The sequence below is a fragment of the Physcomitrium patens genome, chromosome 6, assembly GCF_059467195.1.
Source record: "Physcomitrium patens ecotype Gransden chromosome 6, ASM5946719v1, whole genome shotgun sequence".
NCBI lineage: Eukaryota > Viridiplantae > Streptophyta > Bryopsida > Funariales > Funariaceae > Physcomitrium > Physcomitrium patens.
In genome coordinates this window covers 9,090,740-9,113,705 of record NC_143415.1, presented here as the reverse complement: position 1 = coordinate 9,113,705, position 22,966 = coordinate 9,090,740, and the positions used below count along the sequence as shown (strand labels likewise).

General features: G+C 35.0%; 1 protein-coding gene across 14 annotated transcripts; it reads left to right on the top strand.

Moving 5' to 3' along the window:
• Positions 1 to 13,269: 13,269 nt before the first annotated feature.
• LOC112284033 (histidine kinase CRE1) lies at positions 13,270 to 22,659 on the top strand. Of its 14 annotated transcripts, XR_016503290.1 has the most exons (9): positions 13,953 to 15,410; positions 16,109 to 16,426; positions 16,818 to 18,604; positions 18,956 to 19,290; positions 19,501 to 20,029; positions 20,231 to 21,386; positions 21,647 to 21,876; positions 22,145 to 22,233; positions 22,369 to 22,659. XR_016503290.1 is itself a non-coding variant. In XM_090251162.1 (8 exons), the coding sequence occupies exons 4-8, from the start codon at positions 17,304 to 17,306 to the stop codon at positions 21,869 to 21,871; spliced, it is 3,546 nt and encodes a 1,181-aa protein (XP_090107288.1). In that variant the 5' UTR covers positions 13,953 to 14,312; positions 15,123 to 15,322; positions 16,109 to 16,426; positions 16,818 to 17,303; the 3' UTR covers positions 21,872 to 22,347. The 14 variants fall into 14 exon arrangements, 12 of the variants coding, with proteins under 12 accessions (XP_024379288.1, XP_090107288.1, XP_024379285.1 ...); XR_016503289.1 differs by having other exon boundaries at positions 21,647 to 22,233; XM_090251162.1 differs by lacking the exon at positions 22,369 to 22,659 and having other exon boundaries at positions 13,953 to 14,312; positions 15,123 to 15,322; positions 21,647 to 22,347.
• Positions 22,660 to 22,966: the final 307 nt, after the last annotated feature.

The following is a 22,966-nucleotide window of genomic DNA, read 5'->3' as shown; positions in this document are numbered from 1 at the left end:
TGAAGTGCTATTGGCTACAAGAATTACATATTTATTTGACATTGGAGGTAGACTTACGTGAGTATATTAAAACTTAGATTTGAAAAATTTACAATTAATTAATGGTAATAACATACTTATTGTTGGTCATATTGGTTGCAACATCATCCGTATCATATTTTTACATATTATGATGGATTTTAAAACTCAACTAATTATGATAAGTAAGAAGCTTTCTCACAAATTATATATTATTCTTATAGACTTAGAATCTTACTATAATAGATTCTTTTTCAATTCAAACTTGAAAGTATCATGAGACTTTGAAGGATTTCTCTTCATATCACGAATAAGAGGATTAGAAGACATACTTGATTGAACTTGCTTAATAAAAATTGAATCAATAGTTAGTATTGATTTCATTGCTTGAAGATGAAGATGCTCTAGCTTCAAAAGAATTGTTCGTTGTTGATCAATAGTAGCATCTCCTTCCTTTGGTGCAAGGTAAGATCGTCTAGAAAGTGCATCTGACAAACCTTGTTGTTTTTCTGGTTGATAAGTGATCTTGAATTCGAATCTTCACAAAGAGATACTCCAAAGGACTTGGCAATGATTTAAAACACGTGCAGACATAATATATTCAAGATTCTTGTTATATGTATATACTGTGACTAGGTTAGAAGCACCTTCTAGATAATGGCACCATTCTTGAAACGAATCCATAATAGCAAGAAGTTCTTTATTGTAGATCTCAAAGTTGATCTCGGTTGCTAAAATTTTTTGGAATGAAAAGCTATTGGGTGAAGTTTATCATCTGTTCCCATTTGTAACAATACGACACCCAAAGCAAAGTGTGATGTGTCTGTTTCCATAAAAAATGGCTTAGAAAAATCGACGCAATATAAGATAGGTGCAGAAACAAATACTGTCTTCAAAGCTTCAAATACTACTTCTGTTTCTTGATTCCATTGAAATTTGTCTTTGCAAGTCAAACATGTAAGTAGAGCTGCAACTTGAGAGAAGTCTTTGATGAAGATCTGATAGTAGTTGGTAAATCCCAAAAAGCATTGGATATCTCTTACCGTTTTTGAGATCTTCCAATCCATAATAGTTTAAACTTTTTTAGGATCCATCATAAGTCCATCATTTGAAATGATGTATCTTAAGAAGTCAACTAGAGTAATATAAAATACACACTTTTCTATCTTGGCATAGAGTCCGGCATCTCTTAGTTTTTGTAATACTTGGCGAACATAAAGTTCATATTCGCCTAGGTTCTTAGAATAGATTAAGATGTCATCTAGGTAATCGATAACAAAATCATCTATTAACTCCTGAAAGACATCATTCATTAGATGTTGGAATGTTGCTGGTACATTTGTAAGTTCAAAAGGCATGACATTGTATTCAAAATGTCCATACCTTGTTCGAAACGCAGTCTTTCATTCATCTCCTTCTTTGATGCGTACCAAATTATATGCTCCCCGTAGATCTAGTTTTGTATAGATTTTAGCTTAATTCAACTGATCAAGAAGTTTAGATATCAAAGATAGCAGGTAGCTATTTTTTATAGTGATTTTGTTGAGTCCTCAATTATCAATACACATCCACAAAGATCCATCTATTTTCTTCACAAATAAAATTGGAGCTCCTACTGGAGATTTGGAATGGCGTATGAAGTTCTTGGCCAAATTCTCTTCAATATACTCCTTGAATTCAGCTAATTCATTTTGAAATAAATTATAGATTGGTCCAAATAGCAGTTGTGCTCCTTCTTAAAGGTCAATTGAGTAGTCATAGGAACGATGTTCTGGAAGAGTATCCGCATTCTTCTTCTCAAATACATCTTAAAAATCTTGATATTGGCTTAAAATGCAACTAGAAGTCTTTCCACCAATAAAAATAAGTGTGGCATAAATGACACAAGGTGATCCTTCTTTTGCAGCATGCAATAAAGCACTTGCACCTACAAATATAGGTTTAATTATACTAGAATTATGTCTTTTTACTTGATTAACTATACTCTTCGTTATACTTTTAGAAAAGTCAAGACTACAAGAAGTCCAATCTATTTTAGAGTTATATTTTTCTAGCCATGATAAATGTAAAATGATTGGATTAGAAAGAGATCTAATAATATTAAATATTATAAAGCTATTATAATCATTAATTTTTATTTCTATAGGAGAGGTTTCATGAGTAACATCTCCTGAAGACAACGAACGACCATCTATGACTTCTACATGAACAAGTTTAGTCTTCTTTACTAAAAATATGTTATGTCTTTTAGTAAATTTTTTATCTAAGAAACATGTTGAGGCTCCTGAATCTAGTAAGGTAGAGGCTTTGAGATGTTTAGGTCCTAGAATTATATTTATCGTAAAACATGGAGAGGGTTTTGAGGAGATGATAGGACCTTTACTATGCGTTATACAAGGTTCCAGCCGCACAGTTCCTATTGTAGCTAGATAAATTCGTTTTTCAACATGCTATCTTCTTTGATCGCCATACTCTTTATTTTATGGTTGCGTCACTTCTTTGGACAATGTTGAGTATTGTGCTTAGGTTCTCCACAATATAAGCACAATCCTTCTTGACAACGACGAGTTTTTTTTTACTCAGTAAGAGGTTTGAAATGTACCGCATCAATTTACATATCCTCTACTTTCAAATGTATATGTTGAAGAGATATTGGTGTTGCCATTGAATTATAATAATGTTGAGGTCGACTTATATAGTTCTTAGATCAGAATTCCAAAAGGTGATTGTTGCACTTCACAGCAAACTCAATTGCTTCACTCAATGTTTGAGGATCAGATAAGTTGAGCATTAATTTTTTTTACCTCATATTATAATCCATAGAAAAATTGGCTAATAAGTGTAGCATCATCCCACTTGATATCAATTGTAAGTTGTCAAAATTGTGAAGCATACAATGTTACTGATCAATTGCCTTGTCGTAAAATATGGATCTTATTGGTTGCAACTCAAATTGCATCATGTTCTCCATACATGGATCAAAACTTTGCCAGAAAAGCCTCTAGATTATCCAATATTGGAACTCGTTGTTTAAGAAAAGATGGAAACCATGATAGTGTTGAACTTGAAAGAGGCATACCAATGAATCTAACTTACAATCCTGGAATTGGATAGCTTTGGGATTGAAGTACAATCACAAGTTACACTTGATTGATAAATCCTCGAAACATGGATCTGGTGCCATCAAACTTCTCGAGTAGGATAATTCTTGGTTCTCTAATACTCGAAGGGCGTTCCACCATAGGAGAAGGGACATGATTTGGTACAGATGTTGAAGTAGCTCCAATCATTTCTATATCTTCACTTCCTGTCAATCTTGTTGCCCCTTATGGTGGTAAATTGAGTTGATGCATCGCAAGCATTAACTCCCTCAATTTCTCTAGCATTTGTGCCATTGCACTCTTCATTTCAACAAGTTCTACTATGATAACAGTTAAAAAAGAGAAGATGTCTAATATCGCTCAAGACAAATAGAAGAGATGACTTGAAAATAAAGAAAATACTAAGGACAATATCAGTTTAGAAGAGGGTAATCCGCAACTTCTAATATGCTTGTGTCTTATCAAAAAAATGGGATAATCCACTCTTAATCAAGATTAGACAAAGCTCTGATATTGTAGGTGTACTCTTGTCAATCTGACAAGGACAAGAATATGATAAAGATAAATAAACAAGAGAGACTTCTCTCATAAAAAGATGAAAAAATAGAAATAACTTGATATATATATTAAAAAAAAAATTGGAATGACTATTGCCAAAAGTCAAGAAAACTAGATACCCTTGAAACTAGACTAGAAGCAAGAAAGGAGTTGACAAGAGTGAAGAAGGCTTCATTCTTGTCTCTATATATACTATCTAACTAGAGGCTATGTGGCGACGTTCTATAGGACCTTCAATATGTGTTGACTTTGTAAGACACATGCCTTGACTTACAAGGCAAGTTTTTCTATGTGTGGGCCACATAGTTAGCTTGGTCTTCAAGCTAACAACATGTGTAGCACATGGCCAACTTGTTGACTACGTTTCTAATTCCAAAAAGTCAATTAAAGACACCTATAAAGTCAAAGTAGTGTCTATCAAATACTATAGAATTAACTTACTTTTATATATTATTACTTACTTCTATCTATTTATACATGTAATTATTGGCTTACATGCATATGTCCGTGATACCCTATTAGTCAAAAGCCATGCTTAATAGGCTCCCAAGAAGCTACCTACGAATATTTTAAAAAGGAATTTGGCGACTTGAAAATAGGCATTTAAGAATCAAAAGTAAATATTAGAAGGTTTAGGATTTAACCTACAATTTGTATATAAATTTTATAAGATTTTGAATTAATGTGATGAAGTTATAGCCATTTTAAATTAAAGTATCTTCTTAAGATATATTGTTGTTATTTTGGACATACAAGGAATTTTATAACAAATTTTGGAAATCAAGGAAATTCAATCACAAGAATGATTGCAAGATCTATATTTTAGATAAAAGAATTTTTATATTTGGAATTTTTATGAAGGAATTATAAAGAATTGAAGATAGCACATGTAATTTAAAGGCAATAAGTAAGTCATTCTATTGATAGTAATATTTGGAGCCATATCTTGAGTTTTTAGATGAATTTTTAGCTCAAATTTTTTGAAAGTATATATTATTAGATTAAAAAGCTATATATCAAAATTTTATGATATTTGAATATTTAATTTGTGAGATATAAAGAAATTTGTACATAAGTATATGTAAATAAGGATTTTAAGCTATTATTAGGATTTTGATGATATGTCAAGATTTATAACAAATTTGTAGTTGAAATTTGTTGTGATAGTTGTTAAAAACACATCAGTACTTCATTTAAAATTTTGGTTTGTTTAGATGGTCCCATTATAAAATATGGGTTGTTGAAATTCAAAAAAAATCACCTTAAGGATATACAAGGTTTTATAATATTTTTATCATATTTTTGGTGATCTCTGATACTTAGGACTTATGTATTGATGTAATTACCTTTATAGGAATAATTTTATATACAAATTTGGTATTTTTTTTTAATCTTTAGGCTTTGTTGAGCAATTAGTTATAACCAAAAGTCTAGCACTTTTTTAAGAAAAATTTCTATATTCTAACAATGTGGGTAGCATATGGCATGCTTATTATTACCACTTTTGACTCTTTTTTCAAGAAATTAGATGTATTAGCATTATAAGAATCCTACAAGCCAAGCCTTATCTATTTAAAATAATTAAATATTTCTTCTTTTGTTTATTATACTTTGATGGTCTACTTGCTGCAACATTAGTTTGCAAAAGTACAATTTTAAAACAACATTATTATGGAGCTCATCTCCAATGATGTGTGTTTTTGGTCTTAGCTAACTAAAAAGACACTTAATTAACTAAAAGATGTACTTAAAATTGTGTTGATTATACAATTGTTATTGATTTAGATTGCATATTTTTTGATTAATTTGTAGTACTTCATATATTGTATATAGCAATCTTTGTTTATACGACAACTATTACATGATATAACATTGGGTGCCAAATTCCATAAAATGTACATAATTTAGTTAGATCAATGGTTTTTTATCCATTGAGACTTTTTTTATTTATTGACTTTGTTAATGTCAACTAAATTTTGGATACTTCGATGGAAAAAAAATCCTTGACTTAACATTTTTATCAAATCAAGTCTTGTGAGTGATTTTTAAAAGAGAGAGAAAGAATTTATTATAAGATTTTGTAATAAAAAAATTATTATTTTAGTAAAATTTAGGATTTTTTTTATTTTTATACTTCTATTTTTGGATTTCTTCTTAATGGCTTGACTTAATTTAAGATAGAATTCTAATATTTCTTTGAAAATTTATTGGTTGTGCACTTGTTATTAGTTCAAATCACATACTTTTTTATTGGTTTGTAATACTCAATGTATTAAGTATAACAATCTTTATTTACAATACATTCTATTTAATAATTTTTATTTAGGAATATATATATATATATATATATATATATATATCCATGACATTATTCTTCTTTTGACAAACAAGTTGCATAAGAAGTGATCCATCATATATTGATGAAGTCTAAGATGCAGATAATTCTATTTGCTACAGTTAATCTCAACCATTGAAAATTATTTGGAATAAAAAGATATTAAAAAAAGCTTCTTATTTGCTCTTATTTATAACAATACTACACCTATGGCAAAATATGATGTCTATTTTTATTTTAAAAAAAAATACCTTAAAAAAATCAATATAATACAAAATTGATGCATAAATAAATGTTATCTTCAAGACTTCAAAAGATACTTCAGCTTCTTGGCTCTATGCAAGTTTGTCTTTACATGTCATATATATAAGAAGAGCCACAACTTAAGAAAAGTTTTTAATAAAGATCCAATAATAATTGATAAATTTAAAAAATATTACATCTTTCTTACTGTACTCAAATCCTTCTAATCTAAGATAATCTAGATTTTCTTAGGATCCATTATAAGACCATCATTGGAAATGATGTATCCTAAGAAGTCAATCTAAATATTATGAAAATCATATTTTTTTATCTTAGAGTATAATTCTATATTTTTAAATTTTTATAATATATAATAAACATGAAGTTCATACTCTTTGATGTACTTAGAATAAATTAAGATATTTTCTAAATATCAAATAAAAAAATTATCAAAAAACTCTCAAAAAATATCATTTATTAGATATTAAAAAGTAATTGGTGCATTTTTGAATCCAAAAAATATGTAATTATATTCAAAATATCCATACCTAGTTCAAAACATAGTCTATTATTTATTTATTTTTTTAATATATAATAAGTTTTATGTTTTTTATAGATCTATTTTTGTATAAATCTTTGCTTGATTAAGTTGATTAAAAAGTCTTGAAATGAAAGATAAAAGATATTTATTTTTAATGGTAATCTTATTGAATCCTCCATAGTTGACATATGTTTGCAATAATCTCTCTTTTTTCTTTATAAATAAGATAAAAGCTCCTTCTAAAGATTTTTAATGGTGCATGAATTTTTTAGCCGAGTTTTTTTCAATGTATTTCTTGAAGGTAATCAACTTCTTTTGTCATAAGCTATAGATTGGTCCAAATGAAGATTTAGCTCTTTCTTAAAGATCAATTGAATAAATATATAGATGATGGTTTGAAAGAATATCTATATTCTTATTCTCAAAAATATCTTAATAGTCTTAATATTGATTTAGAATATTGATTGTAGTCTTTCTACCATCAAAAATGGATGTGGCATATATGAAAAAAGATGATTTTTTTTTTAATATGCATGAAAATTCTTCTATCTATTAATAAAGCTTTGATTAAATTAAATTTATGGATTTTTACTTAATTAATTGCATCTAAGATTAAACTAAAGAAAAAATCAAAGTTACAAGAAATTTAGTCTATTTGAGAGTTATACTTCTTTAATCACAATAATCCTAAAATAATTGGATTCAAAAGAGATTTAATCATATTAAATATTATTAAGCTATTATAATCATTAATTGTTACATCTAAAGGAATAATTTCATGGATAATATCTCTTAAAGATAACAAACAATCATTTATGACTTCTATGAATACGGATTTGATTTTCTTGATTAAGCATATTTTTTATTTTATGACAAAATCTTTATATATAAACGAGGTTGAGACTTTTGAATCTAATAAATCAAAGACTTTATGATTTTTTTATTTTAAAAAAACTTCTACAGTAAAAAAAAAAAAAAGTAAGACATTTGAAGAAAAAATAGGACCTTTACTAGGTATTACATAATTTTTTAGTTGCATTGATCCTATTGTTATTAAAAGAAATAAATAAATATTATTTTCTTTGGCAACTTAACTCTTTATTTTGGAATTACATTATTTTTTTACATGATGTGGAAAAATATGCTTAGATTCTTTATAATATTAGTACAAATCTTCTTGATATTATTAAATTTTTTCTTCCTCAATAAGATATTTAAAATATACCTTATCAATTTGCATAGACTCTAGCTTAGATGAATAAGCTTCCAAAAACTTAGAAAGTGTTGTCATGACTTAATTTGTATCACTTCAACCGAACATTTATTCTTGATATCTTTAAAAAAAAGTCAATTATTACATACAATGGCTTGAACAATAAATTACTTAAATGAGTCTGTTCTTAGCATTATCAATAATAAATATTTGACATTATCTTTCAATCTATATCAAAATTGATTGATAAAGGCTTTGTCATTCCAATCTATATTATAAGTAAGATTTTAGAATTTAGTAATATATTTGGTAGCTAAATATGATCATTATCATAAAGATACAAGTTTAATCTCTACTCTCTTTTTTCAATCACTTTTTATAAATTTGGCCATAAATACTTTCAAAAATGGATTCAAACTATAAAATAGTTGTGAATCTATTTCCATCAAAGATGCAAACCAAAAAAAAATGCTCCTAGATAAAAGTGCACCTATGAATCCAAATTGAATAAATCCATTATGGTATTGAAAAGGATGCAACTTGAAATAGAGCTTAATTTGTTATAAAAATCATTGAAACTTTGATCTTCTTCCATCAAACTTCTTTAGCATACTTATTCTTACATCCCTCATACTTTTAATAATAAGGCTTTTTATATTTAATTCTAAACTTAATCTATTTGTTTCATTCGATTGTATAATTTCTTAGCATAGACTTTAAACTTCATTATTGACTTTTTTATGGATGTAGGAATAGTACTTCCATGATTTATATTGGAAATATATGAGATTTTAACCTTAAAGGTATTGATAAGCTCATAAAGATCTATAATAGTTGCAAATCTATTTTTACTTCTACTATGAATATTATCCATAATTTTTTCTTCTATAGACATCTTAAACAAATTCAAAAGTCAAATTAAAGGAGGATAATCAGCAACCTCTAATATCAAATGGAAATTTTTCCAAAAAGAGAAAATTATCTCTTTTTAAGAAAAAATAATAATATTAAAAAAATTAAATATAAGTTTAAAAGTAGATAATCTGCAACCTTCAAAATACAACAATAGAAATGAAGTAAGTCACTCATCTCTAAAATAAAATAAGAATGGTGAATTATCACTCTTGTTAAACTATCAAGGATATGAATCTCAAAAAAAAAAAAATCAATATTTTCTTGTCATACTTGAAAAGAGTAAAAAATCACTTAAAGAAAGTATAGTATTAAATTGGAATGGCTATTGCCAAAGACAAGAAGACTAGAAAGTCTTGAAATAAGACTAAAAAGTATAAAGGAATTGATAAAAGTGAAGAAGGCTTCACTCTTACCTCCATATGTATTACTTAGTAAAGAGCTACATGGCGACATTTTGTAGAACCTCCAACATGTGTCTAATTCATAAGATACATGTCTTTACTTGTAAGATAAATTTCCTATATGTACACCACATCATTAGCTTGTACTACAAGCTATCCACATATTTAATACATGGCTAATTTATTGGTTAAGTTTCTAACCTACCCATCAACTGCAAACATGTATAAAAGTCAAATATGCATCTATAAAGCATCTAAGAAGCTTTGCCACAAGATAATATTAAATTTATCTACATTTATCTTCTATCTTATACTTTGTATCTAAGTAAATATATATATTTGTGACACATGTTGTGCAAGAAAAGATAAAAATCATAATAAAATAGAACTTGAAAATAATATTTTAATTAATTTGATTTGTGATTCTAAAGCTGAATAGTTTTGACACTGAAGTAAATTCACTAATTTTACTTAATTAATGAGTCCTTGAAACTTTAATCTTGTATCATCAAACTTCTCAAGTAAAGCAACTCTTATTTTTTTTAATTCTTAAATAATGTTTCAATATAAAAAAATATATATTATTATTTATTGTAGATGTTAGAACAGCTCCAGCTCTTGTTTGTGTATCATATGACCACTTTGTCTTTTTTTTAAAATAAATATATTTCAACTACAACAAAAAAACCTCATATACTTTAAAAGAATGTAAATAAACAAAAGTCTAATTTACTATTTAGATTCTTTTTCAATAAAAGATATGTCTTTTAATCATTTGATATGAGCATTGTCACTGATGATTTTGTTGTCTTGATTTATTTCAAACATTTTAACAAATTGGTTAATATATTTCTAAATTTTTTTGGTAAAATAAATATTTGTCCAAATCATTGAAGAATCTACAATCTTATTTCATATGAGTGTAGTATCTGAATTAGAAACAAGTAGACACATTGACGAATTAGAAAAATAAGTGTTGCCAAACAATCTGAGCAATGCATAGTACTTTGAAATCAGCATCATTGACCCAATACTGATGAGCTGAAAGTCCTGCCCCAGCTTTTGCTTGGGGATCAATGAACCCATCAGACAATGTCATCTGTCCAAGGTCAGTCCACCTCATCAAAACTTACCACCCTCCCAACTGCCACGAAGACCTGAAACAAGTGCTTTACGGTCATAAAAGTGGATGTAGACTTTTCGAAAGTTAGATAAAAAAGAAAAAACGAAAAAATAAACCATTACTAGAAGCTTGTGGAGACAATGAGTATTTTTGTCAATCTTACTTTACACCTGATGGTGATTAAGAGAACCTGGTATGAAATATGATCTTAATTAACATTTCACATTAGTTTTAGCATTCATTCAGGGAGCATAGCTGAGAGCACGATGGTGAAAAGATTTTTTCATCGACAAATAGGATGAATAGTGTCCAAACATCTGAATATCATCCGACGAAGTATGATCACCCTTTCAAAGGAACAAGAAGAGAACAAGGGAAAGCGCCTGCAGGGGCACTTTCACCCTAATCCCAATTGTCATATCACGCAGCCAGCTAAGCTACTCTAAACATATGACAACATACCATCCTAAGTTTTGCACGAAGCAAAAGGAAAAAACTATATTGTTAAGTCTATTTTGGATGAAGTTAAAGGGGAGTATTACATCCAAATACCATTATTGGGAGGTTGGACATATAAATGCGTGTCTCTTGATTTGAAATTTGACTAGTCAAGATGAGAAAATCGGTTCAAGGTCAAAGCAATTCAATTCTTGAACCTGAATTTGATACATCACATGCTAAAAGTTGGATTACACTGTACAATTGTATGAATAATGAATGTGAATAAATAGTGATAAAGAAGTAGCATGGATAACTCTTGTTCAAGGCATTCTAGACATTTCTGCACAATGATTTTAATTACAAAATATAAAGTATCTTTACAATAAAAATGCATTTTTGTCATTGTTTGGTATCTTTATGACCCAATGTTATTTCTCATGAGGATGTATGAAAAACTATGATTAATGTTTACCATTTAAATGATATGGTAATTAAATCGCTGTATTGACTGATGACATTTACATTGATTAAATACTAATTTAAAATAGTAATTATATTGACATTGCAAATATACTATTTGTTTCTTCAATTACTTGTTTTGCATTGTTGATTTTGTGCTTTTGACTTAAAAATTAATTTTGCAACTTACATCCAAATTTTTATTACATATAAACTAAATATGTTTTGAATTGAAGTCTCAACACATATAAAAAAAATATTGATCAATTTGCACAAATATAAATGTACATATACACGTATGTGGATTAATATATTACATTTGCATCCAACTAAATTTTTAATATCGAAATGAATGAAACCAATCTTCTTTGGATTTTTTTTTTAAAAAATCAATCTTATCTTAAATCAAATTGATATTAATGTGAATTATATATATGTATATATAAACAAATGAGTGTATATTCTTTAGTATGAAAAAAAGAATGATAATACTTAAAATTCTTGTTTATGTGTATAGATTATTTAGAATTTACTAAAAAAAAATATACAACATTAACCGCTTATATGGGTATATATATATATATATATATATATATATATATTAAAATAACATACATATTTACTAAATTGACCCACTTTACCTCAAGAAACAAAAAAAGAATAAGGTAGATTGGAATGAGAGTTGGAAACATAGAGAGGGAAACATGGAGAAGGAGGGGGCAAATGAAGAAGGTTAGGAATAAAGGGAGCAGGGGTTGGGAACATAGGAGGTGAGAATGAGGGCCATGATTGTAATGATGGTTTTTGGAAATGGTCCATTTTTTCAATCATGGTTACAATAGGATCAATTTAGTAAATGAGTGGGTCATTTTAACAATTATGTATATATATATATATATTTCAACAATTTTTGAATTATGAATGATTTCTTTTAAAGAGTTTAGATCTGTTTTTTTTTTATGTTTCTATACAAATTAAAGTTCTGAAATGTCATTATGCATTGTAATTGATCATGTGGAAGTTTGGTTGCTTATTGCATAAAGCATTAACAATAACAACAACAATTTAGTTTTGAGTAAAAAATAATGGTTGTTGATGAGTATCTCATACCAACTGCAACATACAAAGGAGGTATATTGTTAAGCTACAAATATTTATTGAAGGCTGGTATTTACTATAACAGAATTGTTCAGGAAACAATAAAAATCACTACAACTCACACACATTCATATTCAACAGACTCAAAAGTTGGATTAATATCTTTGAACTCCGTGTTAAAGTAATAAGTAGAGCTTAACATGGAATGGTGAAAAAGATGCCACTCAGTCTCAAGTAATTTAGTTGAAAGTCACCCAATATATCAGAAATATGTATATACTCATTTACGCCACGAGACACAACTATCGATGGAGCTATAACAGTGAAGATAGTGTACCACAAACATATTTATACACATTTATAGGATTCCATCAGTATTTGATTTAATATGGGCAGCTGAGAAAAGTCAATAAGATGGGACTTGGTTTTGTTGCAAATAGGATGGGAATGGATTTCTGTAGCCAATTACGTATTCTTAGCGATTGGATGGGGGGGGGGGATTTCTTTGCCCCTCCGAAACGTGAACAGACAGAGAAAACACATCGAGAATACCCACAAACCAATCAAAACTCGAGGGGAACGCTCCAGGCTACCGTTGCCGAGAACCGCAGTGTGAACGCGTTCGGGGCACCGGCACAGCATCGGACAACGGGAGAGTTGGGCGATGGTGAGATCGAGCGCCGGATTTAACCTGCGAGGCAGGAAGGAAAAAAACGAGGGAGATGCATCGACCGCAGAGCCGGAAGAAGGTGTAGCCAGCCATCACAGACGGGGCTGGGCTGGGCCTGGCTGGATGCTTTTGAAATAAGCCGGTGCAGTGGCGCCGAATTGGTGACTCACCTGCTCATCGAGTGCTCACCCGATGGGGATGCATCGACGCCTGTGCGACCCAACCCTGGCCACCGTCACGCTGCTGCTTGTCTACAATGGATGGAAGTTACCGTCCTGGTGCCGAGGAAGATACCTGCAGGGAAGGGTGCTTCACAAATGCTGACGCCCACCATGACAATCAACACGAATAGTGCGTCTTTCTCCTGAAATTCCCCTGTCCACTGTTGTGGTTATTAGTGACTGAGTGCGAGCTCATGGTGAAGTGATCGATTCTTGTTCATACCAAATGGGATCGGGATTCAGGAGCGAGGTAATTTCACTTTTCGTGGACCCCCCCCCCTTTTGAGTGGACCCCCCCCTTTTGCAGTGGTGTCAATGATGAATGCTTTCGTTGTGTTAGAGCGATGGGCCCCTCCCGCCATGTTCCAGATTGCATCTTTGGTCTCGCTGTGACACGACACCGAAGTAGGCTCAAGGGGGATCTAGGTGTGGACGAACGGGTAGGAGTTGGTATCCAGTAGTCCAGGATTTATGGACGAGCATTGACGATATGCAACGAGAGTGGGGCTTTTGTGGACGAGAAGAACCGGGGTTCATCTGTTTTCGCGGCTGTGGGTCCTCTCACTCTGGTTTCTCTGTGGCTCCAGGGAGCCATGAGGGATGTTGATGGTGAGAGTTGGGCTCGACTGTGAGCTTTTGGGTGGAATTGGTGTTAGATTGCCCTGGGTAATTAGGGTTTGAGGGTGGAGTTGAGGTCGTATTGGATGGAATTGGGGTGTGGATGCGGGAATGTCTGAGGTGTGGGGTTGCACCTTGGGATGGACACATGGTGGGAGTCGCGCTGGGTTATGGACTTGGAGAGAAGGCAATATTAAAGGGGATGTGAAAAACTCGGTTTGGTGTTGTGAGCTGGTCGGGGATATGGCGGGTGCAGTGAAGAGAATGGTATTGGAAGTGGATGCTGCGTTGGGTTGTTTCAGGCTCTGGCCTCAATATGAGTTCAGAAGGTGCTGACTGTGTGAGTGGGGATGTAAGGTGAGGAAGACCGGGTTGCAGTGGTGAGTTCGCCTTAGATAGGAGAGGAGGTGCCTTCGACTGGATGTGCAGTCTGATTTATTAGGGTTTCGTGTATTTGGCCTAGTGGGCCCTGTGGCTTCGCAGCAGTGCTTGTACATGTCAGTTCACAGGTACGAAAAATCTGTCTCGTTGTGGACATCCGAAGTCATGCAGAACGGGAGTACCGTGCTCGATTACAGCTAATAATCGATAGGTAGAGTTTTGGAATAAATCTGTATGTGCACGGCCAGAGGTGGTGGGTGTGTGGTTACTTGTAATTAGCTCATCGTGACGCTGTAGAGCTCGTTTCTTGTTCTTGAGTTTGCTCCTCGTGTAGCAGTCCCGACTTTTCTTCAATTGGGAAGAGAGCAATATATCCTGTTAGGTCGCCCATTGTATCTGTAGATGCTACCGTTAGACTACACCGGTGATACTACTCATTCAAAGTTCGCTTGGCATTTCCTCAGAGCACGCTCCTATGTTAAAGTACGGAGGTGCGTGGACGTAATGAGGCATGCAGATGAACTTAATCCATTTGTCTCATAGTTCTGCATTCCTGTAATGGCCAATGCGTGGCGCTCAAATACATGGATTGGGCTGCACAACAGTACCAACACTCGGCTTCAGAGGGTTCGATCTTGGAGGATTTGACCTCAGATTGAAGCGTTTTCGAGAGCCCTTTTTTTTGGTTCTGTGAGCAACATCTAGTTGTGATTGAATTGAGGAAATATTGAATGTTACTTGGAAGAGCATCAGGTGTGTAAGGCTGCAGTGGTTGTTTCCATTCAGGGCGCGCTATCCGACAAACACGCCGCAGTCTGTATGAGACTTGGAGTTTGAATATTGGAAATGACTCGATGAAGAACTGGAGAAGTGATTAGGTTTATCGTTTGTCGTGCGGAATTTTTTGCAGTCTTTTTGGTCCGAAGAATACGGACGATTCCAGTGCGTGGTTAATTCTGGCATTTTCGTTCAAATCCATGATCGAGGTATTGTGTTCCGAGGCGCAGATGATTGTTGCCTGGTGCTGCAAGGTTATTGCGGATTTTCGGTCGTGCTTATGCCCCACGTTTATGAGTAAGGATTCAAGAAAAACTTTCGTTCTACGTTGATCATTTACTGCACGACAGTGCGAGCATTAGCCTCCTGCGTTAGAATGCGATGCGTTGGACAGGGACTCTGATTCTCAACGCTACTCTACCTTGGGCGTGGTGCCGCATGTACAGCAGTCCTATTATACTGGTGTTAGATTGGTCCTTGTCTCCGGATTTTTTGATTTTTAATTCTTACCTTTAGTGAGAACGAAGAAATGCATACTTCACTTGCTCTCTCCTCACTAGATTGAACTTGTTGCATAAATTGTCTACCTCACATTGTCTTATCCGTCCAAATTCAGGGGCGAGTACTCCGTAAGGAGCCTGAGCCGAAGTAAGGGAAAAATAAAAAAGGTCTCGAAGTAGTGTAACTTGTTAGTTTGAAGCAGCCTTTGAAAAATGCTTGTTAATCAATGACGATTTATCGTATCTGTTGCTAGTCACATGGGCCTCAAAACGAGTGATATTATACCACATGGACCATAGAGTATGGCTCTCGAAACTGGTATCACAAGTCGACCTAAAGTCGCAAGGCTTAACTACTATATTATATACGAGATTGAGTATGACTGGGATGCACAGTAAATTATTAGTCCAGGTTCAGTCAGGCTTAGGGCTCACAATCACGATATGTACAGAGTTTTACTGCATTCACTAATTCTGCATTTACAAATCTTTCAGGAGGTTGGCAGAGGATGTCGGTTGTTCTAGCGCGTCTTTCGAATTTCTTTGTTTTCCTCATCAGCAGCTTCTAGCTTCAGTGTGTAGCAAGAAATTTATTATGATTTTGGGATCAAGTTTTTTAGCTTCTCTTGCGAATCGGTGCTTCAAAGTCCAGCTGTATTTCTGGTTGAAAGGAAGGAAGATGCAACAGTGGAAGATGCACCTGAGAGTACTGTTGCTAATTTAGGAGTTGGCGGAGCTAATGCCCTTGAAGCTGTGATATTTATCAGTTTTGAGAGGCTTTTATGATTTTTGGAAGTCGGCGATCATTTATTAGTGAGTTCTTTGACTTTTACAATGTGGAATGTGAAGTTTATTTTTCTATTAAAATAAAACTGCTGCTGATTTAGTGAGATGGCGTCTCCGCAAGCATGACCCATTTCACGAGGGAGAATGTTTTGGATTTTTGTCTCTGACCTGTTCTATTCATGAAGGCATGTTGTATCGAAATGTCTTGCTGTGGGGGTAATTTTACGACACTACCAAGTCATTGTGAAACCTGATGTGGAATGGTCTAATTTCATCTGATTATAACACCTAATAACATGACCGGTGTGGCAGGAGTTGAGGGTTGAACTTTGATGTTGGGATCTATGTCAGCATCCAACAGTTTATGTTATGACCTCGTATTGCTAGCACTCATCCTTTTTTTTGCCTGAACGTGCAGGCAATTATCGAAGGCATGCTTAAAAACGCTGCTCCATGTCTAATACTCTATATTTGCGGCACTGCCGGGAAGTATAAATCTTTGAAAGCTATTGAAGCTCTTATTGAAGAACATTGGAAGGAAGACGTAGCAGATCTAATATTCTTTCTCAAGTTTTCAGAGCCTATCGACAAGATATGAATCAGCATGTACAGCTTGATTCTTTCAGTGCGTCTTTTGTGCTCTTTGCATATGAGGTGACGGAGCACCAATTAAATCGAAGAGCAATTTTACACATGGGAATTTCCGAGGTTTTTGAAGCTGAGATACATAGGCACAGTCTTTCATCAGCATTGGAATATACCACATCATTTTTCTTTAAGGATCCCAGTTTGTTAAAGGCACGGTGATCCACTTTTTTCTTGAATAAGCTTTACAACGCGTGCTGCAATACGAGGTCCAAGCACGGTCCCTCTAACATATCTCGGGGTATTTAAACACGTAGAGATGGATAAGGAGGCACAGTACATTTACAGCCCGCTTCGTAGTGAACGGCAGACTTCCAGGCGGAGACGATGCCTGCACTCCTTCAAGATTATATTGCAGCTTCCAAAGCTATTTGGTAACTACATCTTTTGGAGCTTTACATTTGATAATTCCTCAAGGGACAGTGGGGCTTACAAGAAATTATTCAAGCTAAATTTGTATGCAGCTATTTTTACTATCATTGGAGGCATTTGTCTATATGAGCTTACTATTGAACAGATGGTTCACGCAATGACCCGGTCGGCAATTTTTCCTCTTTACTTCCCCCATGCTATTGGGTTAGCTCTTGCCTGCAAGTACCAGGGTTCCGTTATGATCGGAAATTTCCTTGGGTACTACTTCTGTCGCATTTATCTGCTTTTACGCGGCCCCCTTGACCTGAATGTTAGCCGAGCTTTGATCCTTACAATGATAGCAGCACTTGGAGTGCTGGAGACTCATATTGGGGCATGGTTGATGCATCACTACTTGTGTCGTGGGGAGGCTGTTCGGAAGAGAGTGCCAACTATCGACAATGTAGCGCAAGCCTTTCTTTATATTCTTATCACCTTCGGTACCACCTTGGTTTTCGATTCGTTGATCGCCGTAGTTGCCTGCTTATCAGGAATTGTCAGCTGGGACAATTTCTCAAAGTTTTGGGCAACGTGGTGGTTAGGTGTAGTTGCAGGAATGCTGACTCTTTCCCCTGCAATTATACATCTGTTGGCTATCCCATTTCCTAGTTCTCTCATGAAGCCACCAAATTATTTTAATTTGGTTAAATCTATTTTGCTATGGGCTGTTCTGCTTGGCCTTCTTGTTCTGGTGTTCTTTTTCTCAATCCAGAGCTTCGTGAGACCGTTACCATATCTGGTATTCCCCCTCATTATGTTCGCCTCGTTTCGATTCAATCGTGTGGGATGGGCTATAGTGGTGGCAGTTATATCTCTCTCTTGTGCTTGGGGCACATTCCACCGACATAGCTCCCTTTATTATATGGCTGGGGTCCCACCCGATTTGTCCTCGTCTAGTCTTATTCTCCAGATCGAACTCTTCGTATCTGTTATGGGATTAGTCGGCATAGTTCTGGCTGCTGCGGTTAAAGAGAAGATACAGTTGACAAATGATCTCAACAAAGTGAACAGTGATCTGGAGGAGACAGTTGCTATGAGGACAAACGAGTTGGTGAAGGCCAATAACGAGCTTCTGATCTCGCAAAAGAGAGCAGAACATGCTAGTCACGCAAAATCAGATTTCCTAGCCAATATGAGTCATGAAATAAGGTAACTTCTACTCCAAGCTTCTATCTTATGAGCATTATCTTATCTTTACCGACCTAGTACCATCCCATTCTTGAACTGCTGTTCTCGGATGATTATCAGTATCCTATTGGAGGGTTTTGTAGTTATGGATGTAGCGGGTATAGCTGTCATGACATGGTTAGTGATGTGACTCGCACTACTCACAAACAGTTTGTTATAATTCTGAGCTCATTAGCTGCTCTTAAAACTGTTATTTGCCTTTCTGAACCCTCCCGCTTAAATAGCTGATTTTTTTGTAGCGCGTGGCATGGTTTCTTTACTTAGATTGTTGTCCTATCTTTCTTCTCAGCTCTGACTGCAGCTCCTTTACAGGACTCCTATACATGGAATACTTGGGTTGACTGCGCTGTTGCTAGAGTCTCAGCTGACTGCTGATCAGCGGGAGAGTTTGATGTCTGTGAAAGAGTGTGCTGACTTGCTTCTGCACATTATCAATAGTGTGCTTGATCTTTCTAAGATTGAGGCGGGGCGCTTGGATATTGAAACTGTCCCGTTTAGTATTCGAAAAATGGTTTCTAGCACACTTCGCATGATGCAAGCACGAGCGCAAGCCCATAATTTGCAGCTTCTATGGCACATTGAGGGTGCAGTGCCAGATAATTTGGTTGGGGATCCCGGAAAGCTTCAGCAGTGCCTTTTGAATCTTGGTATGCATTTTTTTGGCCACTTTGTGTTTCTCTTATTATTTATTTTGGATTAATTTGACCCCGTGTTGTTGATTACATGCACTTCGATTCTGATCGTGGTTCGCTTCTTCATGTTTCTGAACTGATTTAGCAGTACAAGCTGTACTAGGTCAGCTATGTTATTGCTGCATGTGACTAATATACTGTTGGTTTGCTTTTGTCCTGTCAAAGTTGGGAATGCATTGAAGTTTACCAATGAAGGATCAGTGACTGTTCGTGTGAGTTTATCTGTACGGAAAATTTGCCATAAATCAATAAATACTGTTGAACGTGATGATTCTCAAACAGTTGCACTCCCGAGTGCTAAGGTCTGTCTTGTTGAAGTCCCTCCGCTTTATTCACGCCCTACGAAGCCACCGTCTAGGTTGGCCAAATTACGGAGTTGGGCAAGCTGGCCGGGGCCTTATTTCAAGTCAGACTCAGGAAAATCTCAAAGTTGCACAATTGATGTGCATGAGTTACCTGATGGTGACGGTTATCATAATATGCAATCAACTGAAGTGGCTCCAGCTCCAGGCACAGAGATATTTTCACAACCTTCTACTCCAAAGACAGTGGATGTGGAATTTGAGGTCCAGGATACTGGCATTGGTATTAGTAAGGAAAAACTTCAAGATATGTTTAACCCCTTTACTCAAGCGGATGCATCTACCTCTCGCCTCTATGGAGGCACAGGACTTGGTTTATGTATAGTTAAAAGGTATATTTCAACATCTATATCTTGTTTGACTGTGCCGCTACTGTACCAATTTTGAAAATTGCAGGAAATGCTTAAATGGGAATACTTGTATTTATGACATTGCCAACAGTTAACCAAGGTTCATCCGTTGCGTAATGAGGGTTAACAAAGTTGAGATACTATTTTCTCAACTTAGGTATCTAATGTAGTTCTATATTGTAGGTTCGTGGAGCTGTTGGGGGGCACGATCTGGGCAGAAAGTGAAGAGAACAAGGGCAGTACTTTTGGTTTCAGAGTACCATTCCGTGTTTCTGCTGAGGAGAATCTCACCTACAAGACTGAAAACCGTCAAGGACCAAGGCCAATGAGATTCTCCTCTCTTGACGCTCCTGTTTCATACAAGCTTGTACCCAAGCTCGAGTTAAAGAGACGAGCTTATTCACTGGACGTTCTAATGAGGAATATGAAATTCATCATGCCGTCCGTGGTTGAAGAGGACGATTGCGAAGAGTCTGTTTCTACCAAGCGCTCAGGCGGTTCAGCGGCAGGGGATAACAAGGGAAGTTCACGGATTACTAAGAAGGCTAGAGCAATATTGCTGCCTGATGATAAGACTAAGGTTACAAAACCCTCGAATGAAAGTTCAACTTTGTCACCTGAGAATCATCCTACAAGGCCTGTGATCTTATTACCCAACGATCGAGAGACAACCGAAAGTAGTTTAGTGACTAATGATGTTGGAGATTCAAAGGTGAACATTTTAACTATCAACCGTGTATCTTCTGAACATAGAGGTCACGTTTCTCATGAAAGACTCCCACTCAGTGGACAAAAGGGTAATTCGCATGAATTTGAAAAGTCTTGTGTTCGGCCTAAAAGTAGTGAAGAGAACTGCCAGCCACCACCAAAACTAACATCCTCCATTGATGAGTGTTCTATTGACGGGTCAGCCGTTGATAAGATGTCTACTGTCATCAATGTGCATGATAGGACAGAAGAAGCCACAGGGGAGAAACGTACAAAGGTTGTCACTGCCGTAGTGACCGGAGTTGACAGATCAAAATTGGAGCAGCCTGATATTCATGTGCCAGTTGAGTTATCACAGGAGACAGATGTGAGGGCACCTACTAAGAGTAGATTACCGACATCAACATTAAGGTCCGATTCCACGAATGGATTCAGGAATCCCAATTTCGAGGATGTTGAGCGACCACTTCATATTTTGCTTGCTGAAGATAACCCTATAAATCAAAAGGTTGCGAGTAGGCAGCTCCAGCGTCATGGGCACATGGTGACGATTGTGAATGATGGCAAGCTGGCCCTGGAAGCTGTCCAAGCGAATCACGAGTTGTTTGATCTTGTGCTTATGGATGTTCAGGTGCAGTTTTTCAGTTCCAGTCTCATTGAAGGGGTTGTCGGAGTTGCTCGACTAAGCGTGCGATGCTTGTGAAATCATGATATATAGCTTATCAGAATTCGGTATTTTGTGTTAGAGCTACTATTTATCATCATGGTTACAACATTTACACTTTAACATGCAAAGCTTTAGGGCTTGCGGTGTTGTGTTCAGGAGAATCGTCTTTTTGTCTTTATTTTTCTTTCTAAGTTTCTCATGGTTGGTTTCTTTGTGCAATGCAGATGCCAACTATGGATGGTCTGCAAGCTACCGAGATGATACGAGACTTGGAAACTAAGAGAAACTGGAGAAGATTGCCAGTTCTTGGATTAACGGCACATGCAATCCAAGGTTACAAAGAGACGTGCCTTTCCCACGGTATGGATGGTTACTTGGGTAAGCCATTTGAGATCAAGCAGCTGCTTAGGCAAATGCGTGAGCTTTTGTCCACTCAAAGAAATCTTTAGAGAAGGTGGGTCATGATTCCACTGGGATGTTTATAACGATTTGTGCTGTTAACATTTTAGATTTCTTGTCAGCTTCGGTGCCACACCCTTATGATTTTGTGACGAATTCTTGCAATTTTTCCTTGGGAGTTGTAATATTTTAGGTGGTGAATGCGACAACTCAAGTGAAATCATCGCTGCATTTCATGATTCTGTGCATAGCGGTACTGCCAGTGGGTTTATGATTTTTTAGAGCCAGAATATGGTAGGAGCATTAATGTGGCAATGCATCAGGAGGCAGATGGCTCATTGTCAACTAAGGTTCTTGAAGCTCGAGATTAACTCGAATTGTACATATCAAAGGTTACTTTAAATCTCTTCAAGTAAGTCTGATGTGCCGGTTCTTTCTGTAGACTACTCTGTTGAGGTTGCTTTTAACGTTTCAATTCAATGTGGACTTCAGTAATTCTAAGTAATTTTAAGTAATGTTGACAATATTGAATCGATCATCCGTGAAGTCGGAGGAAAAGAAATCTGTCGCCTACTTTAGCGCTATGTGCGTCCATTTTGAGGTCCAAGAAATCAGATTTGAGGTCAATTTTTCCAAAAGTATGACTAAAGAGGTATGTAGACTTTGCAATGTTTGGTACGATTTTTTTACTCATAGATAAATGTGGGGTCAGTGTTCTTCCACTTCATATGATTTATCCAGCAGCAGCCCTAGATTGTATGGAACGTTATGTTTAATGATCCCAAATGTGCTACTTCTGAGTTCAAATAAATTACTTATTAAATGCGCTTTCCTCTCATATTGTTAGCTAATGGATTTGTCTAATTTTTGAACCACTTCGGACTAGATTTCTTCACATCAGCTTTAAAATTTTGAAGTAAAATTCCAAAAGAGTGTGTCTTTGGAGCTCATTACAGAGCATATTCAGATTTCGCTCTGCAGAATACAGACCTTCGATCCCTGGGTTCAGTTCAAAGCGAGGTTCATCTTTAGGTGAACTCTATGCTAGACAACAGTATCATTTGGTTTGATTGTGAGGAGAATGAACTTCCCCAGTACAAAAACTGAGCTCAACCAGAAGTCCACTTCTAGGTTGACACTTCACA

Excerpts from the sequence above, each read along its gene's own strand:
- LOC112284033 (XM_024523520.3), top strand. The coding sequence starts at position 17,304 with ATGGATAAGGAGGCACAGTACATTTACAGCCCGCTTCGTAGTGAACGG. Across the intron at positions 18,605-18,955 it reads AATATGAGTCATGAAATAAG|GACTCCTATACATGGAATAC; the intron begins GTAACTTCTACT and ends GCTCCTTTACAG. Across the intron at positions 19,291-19,500 it reads GCAGTGCCTTTTGAATCTTG|TTGGGAATGCATTGAAGTTT; the intron begins GTATGCATTTTT and ends GTCCTGTCAAAG.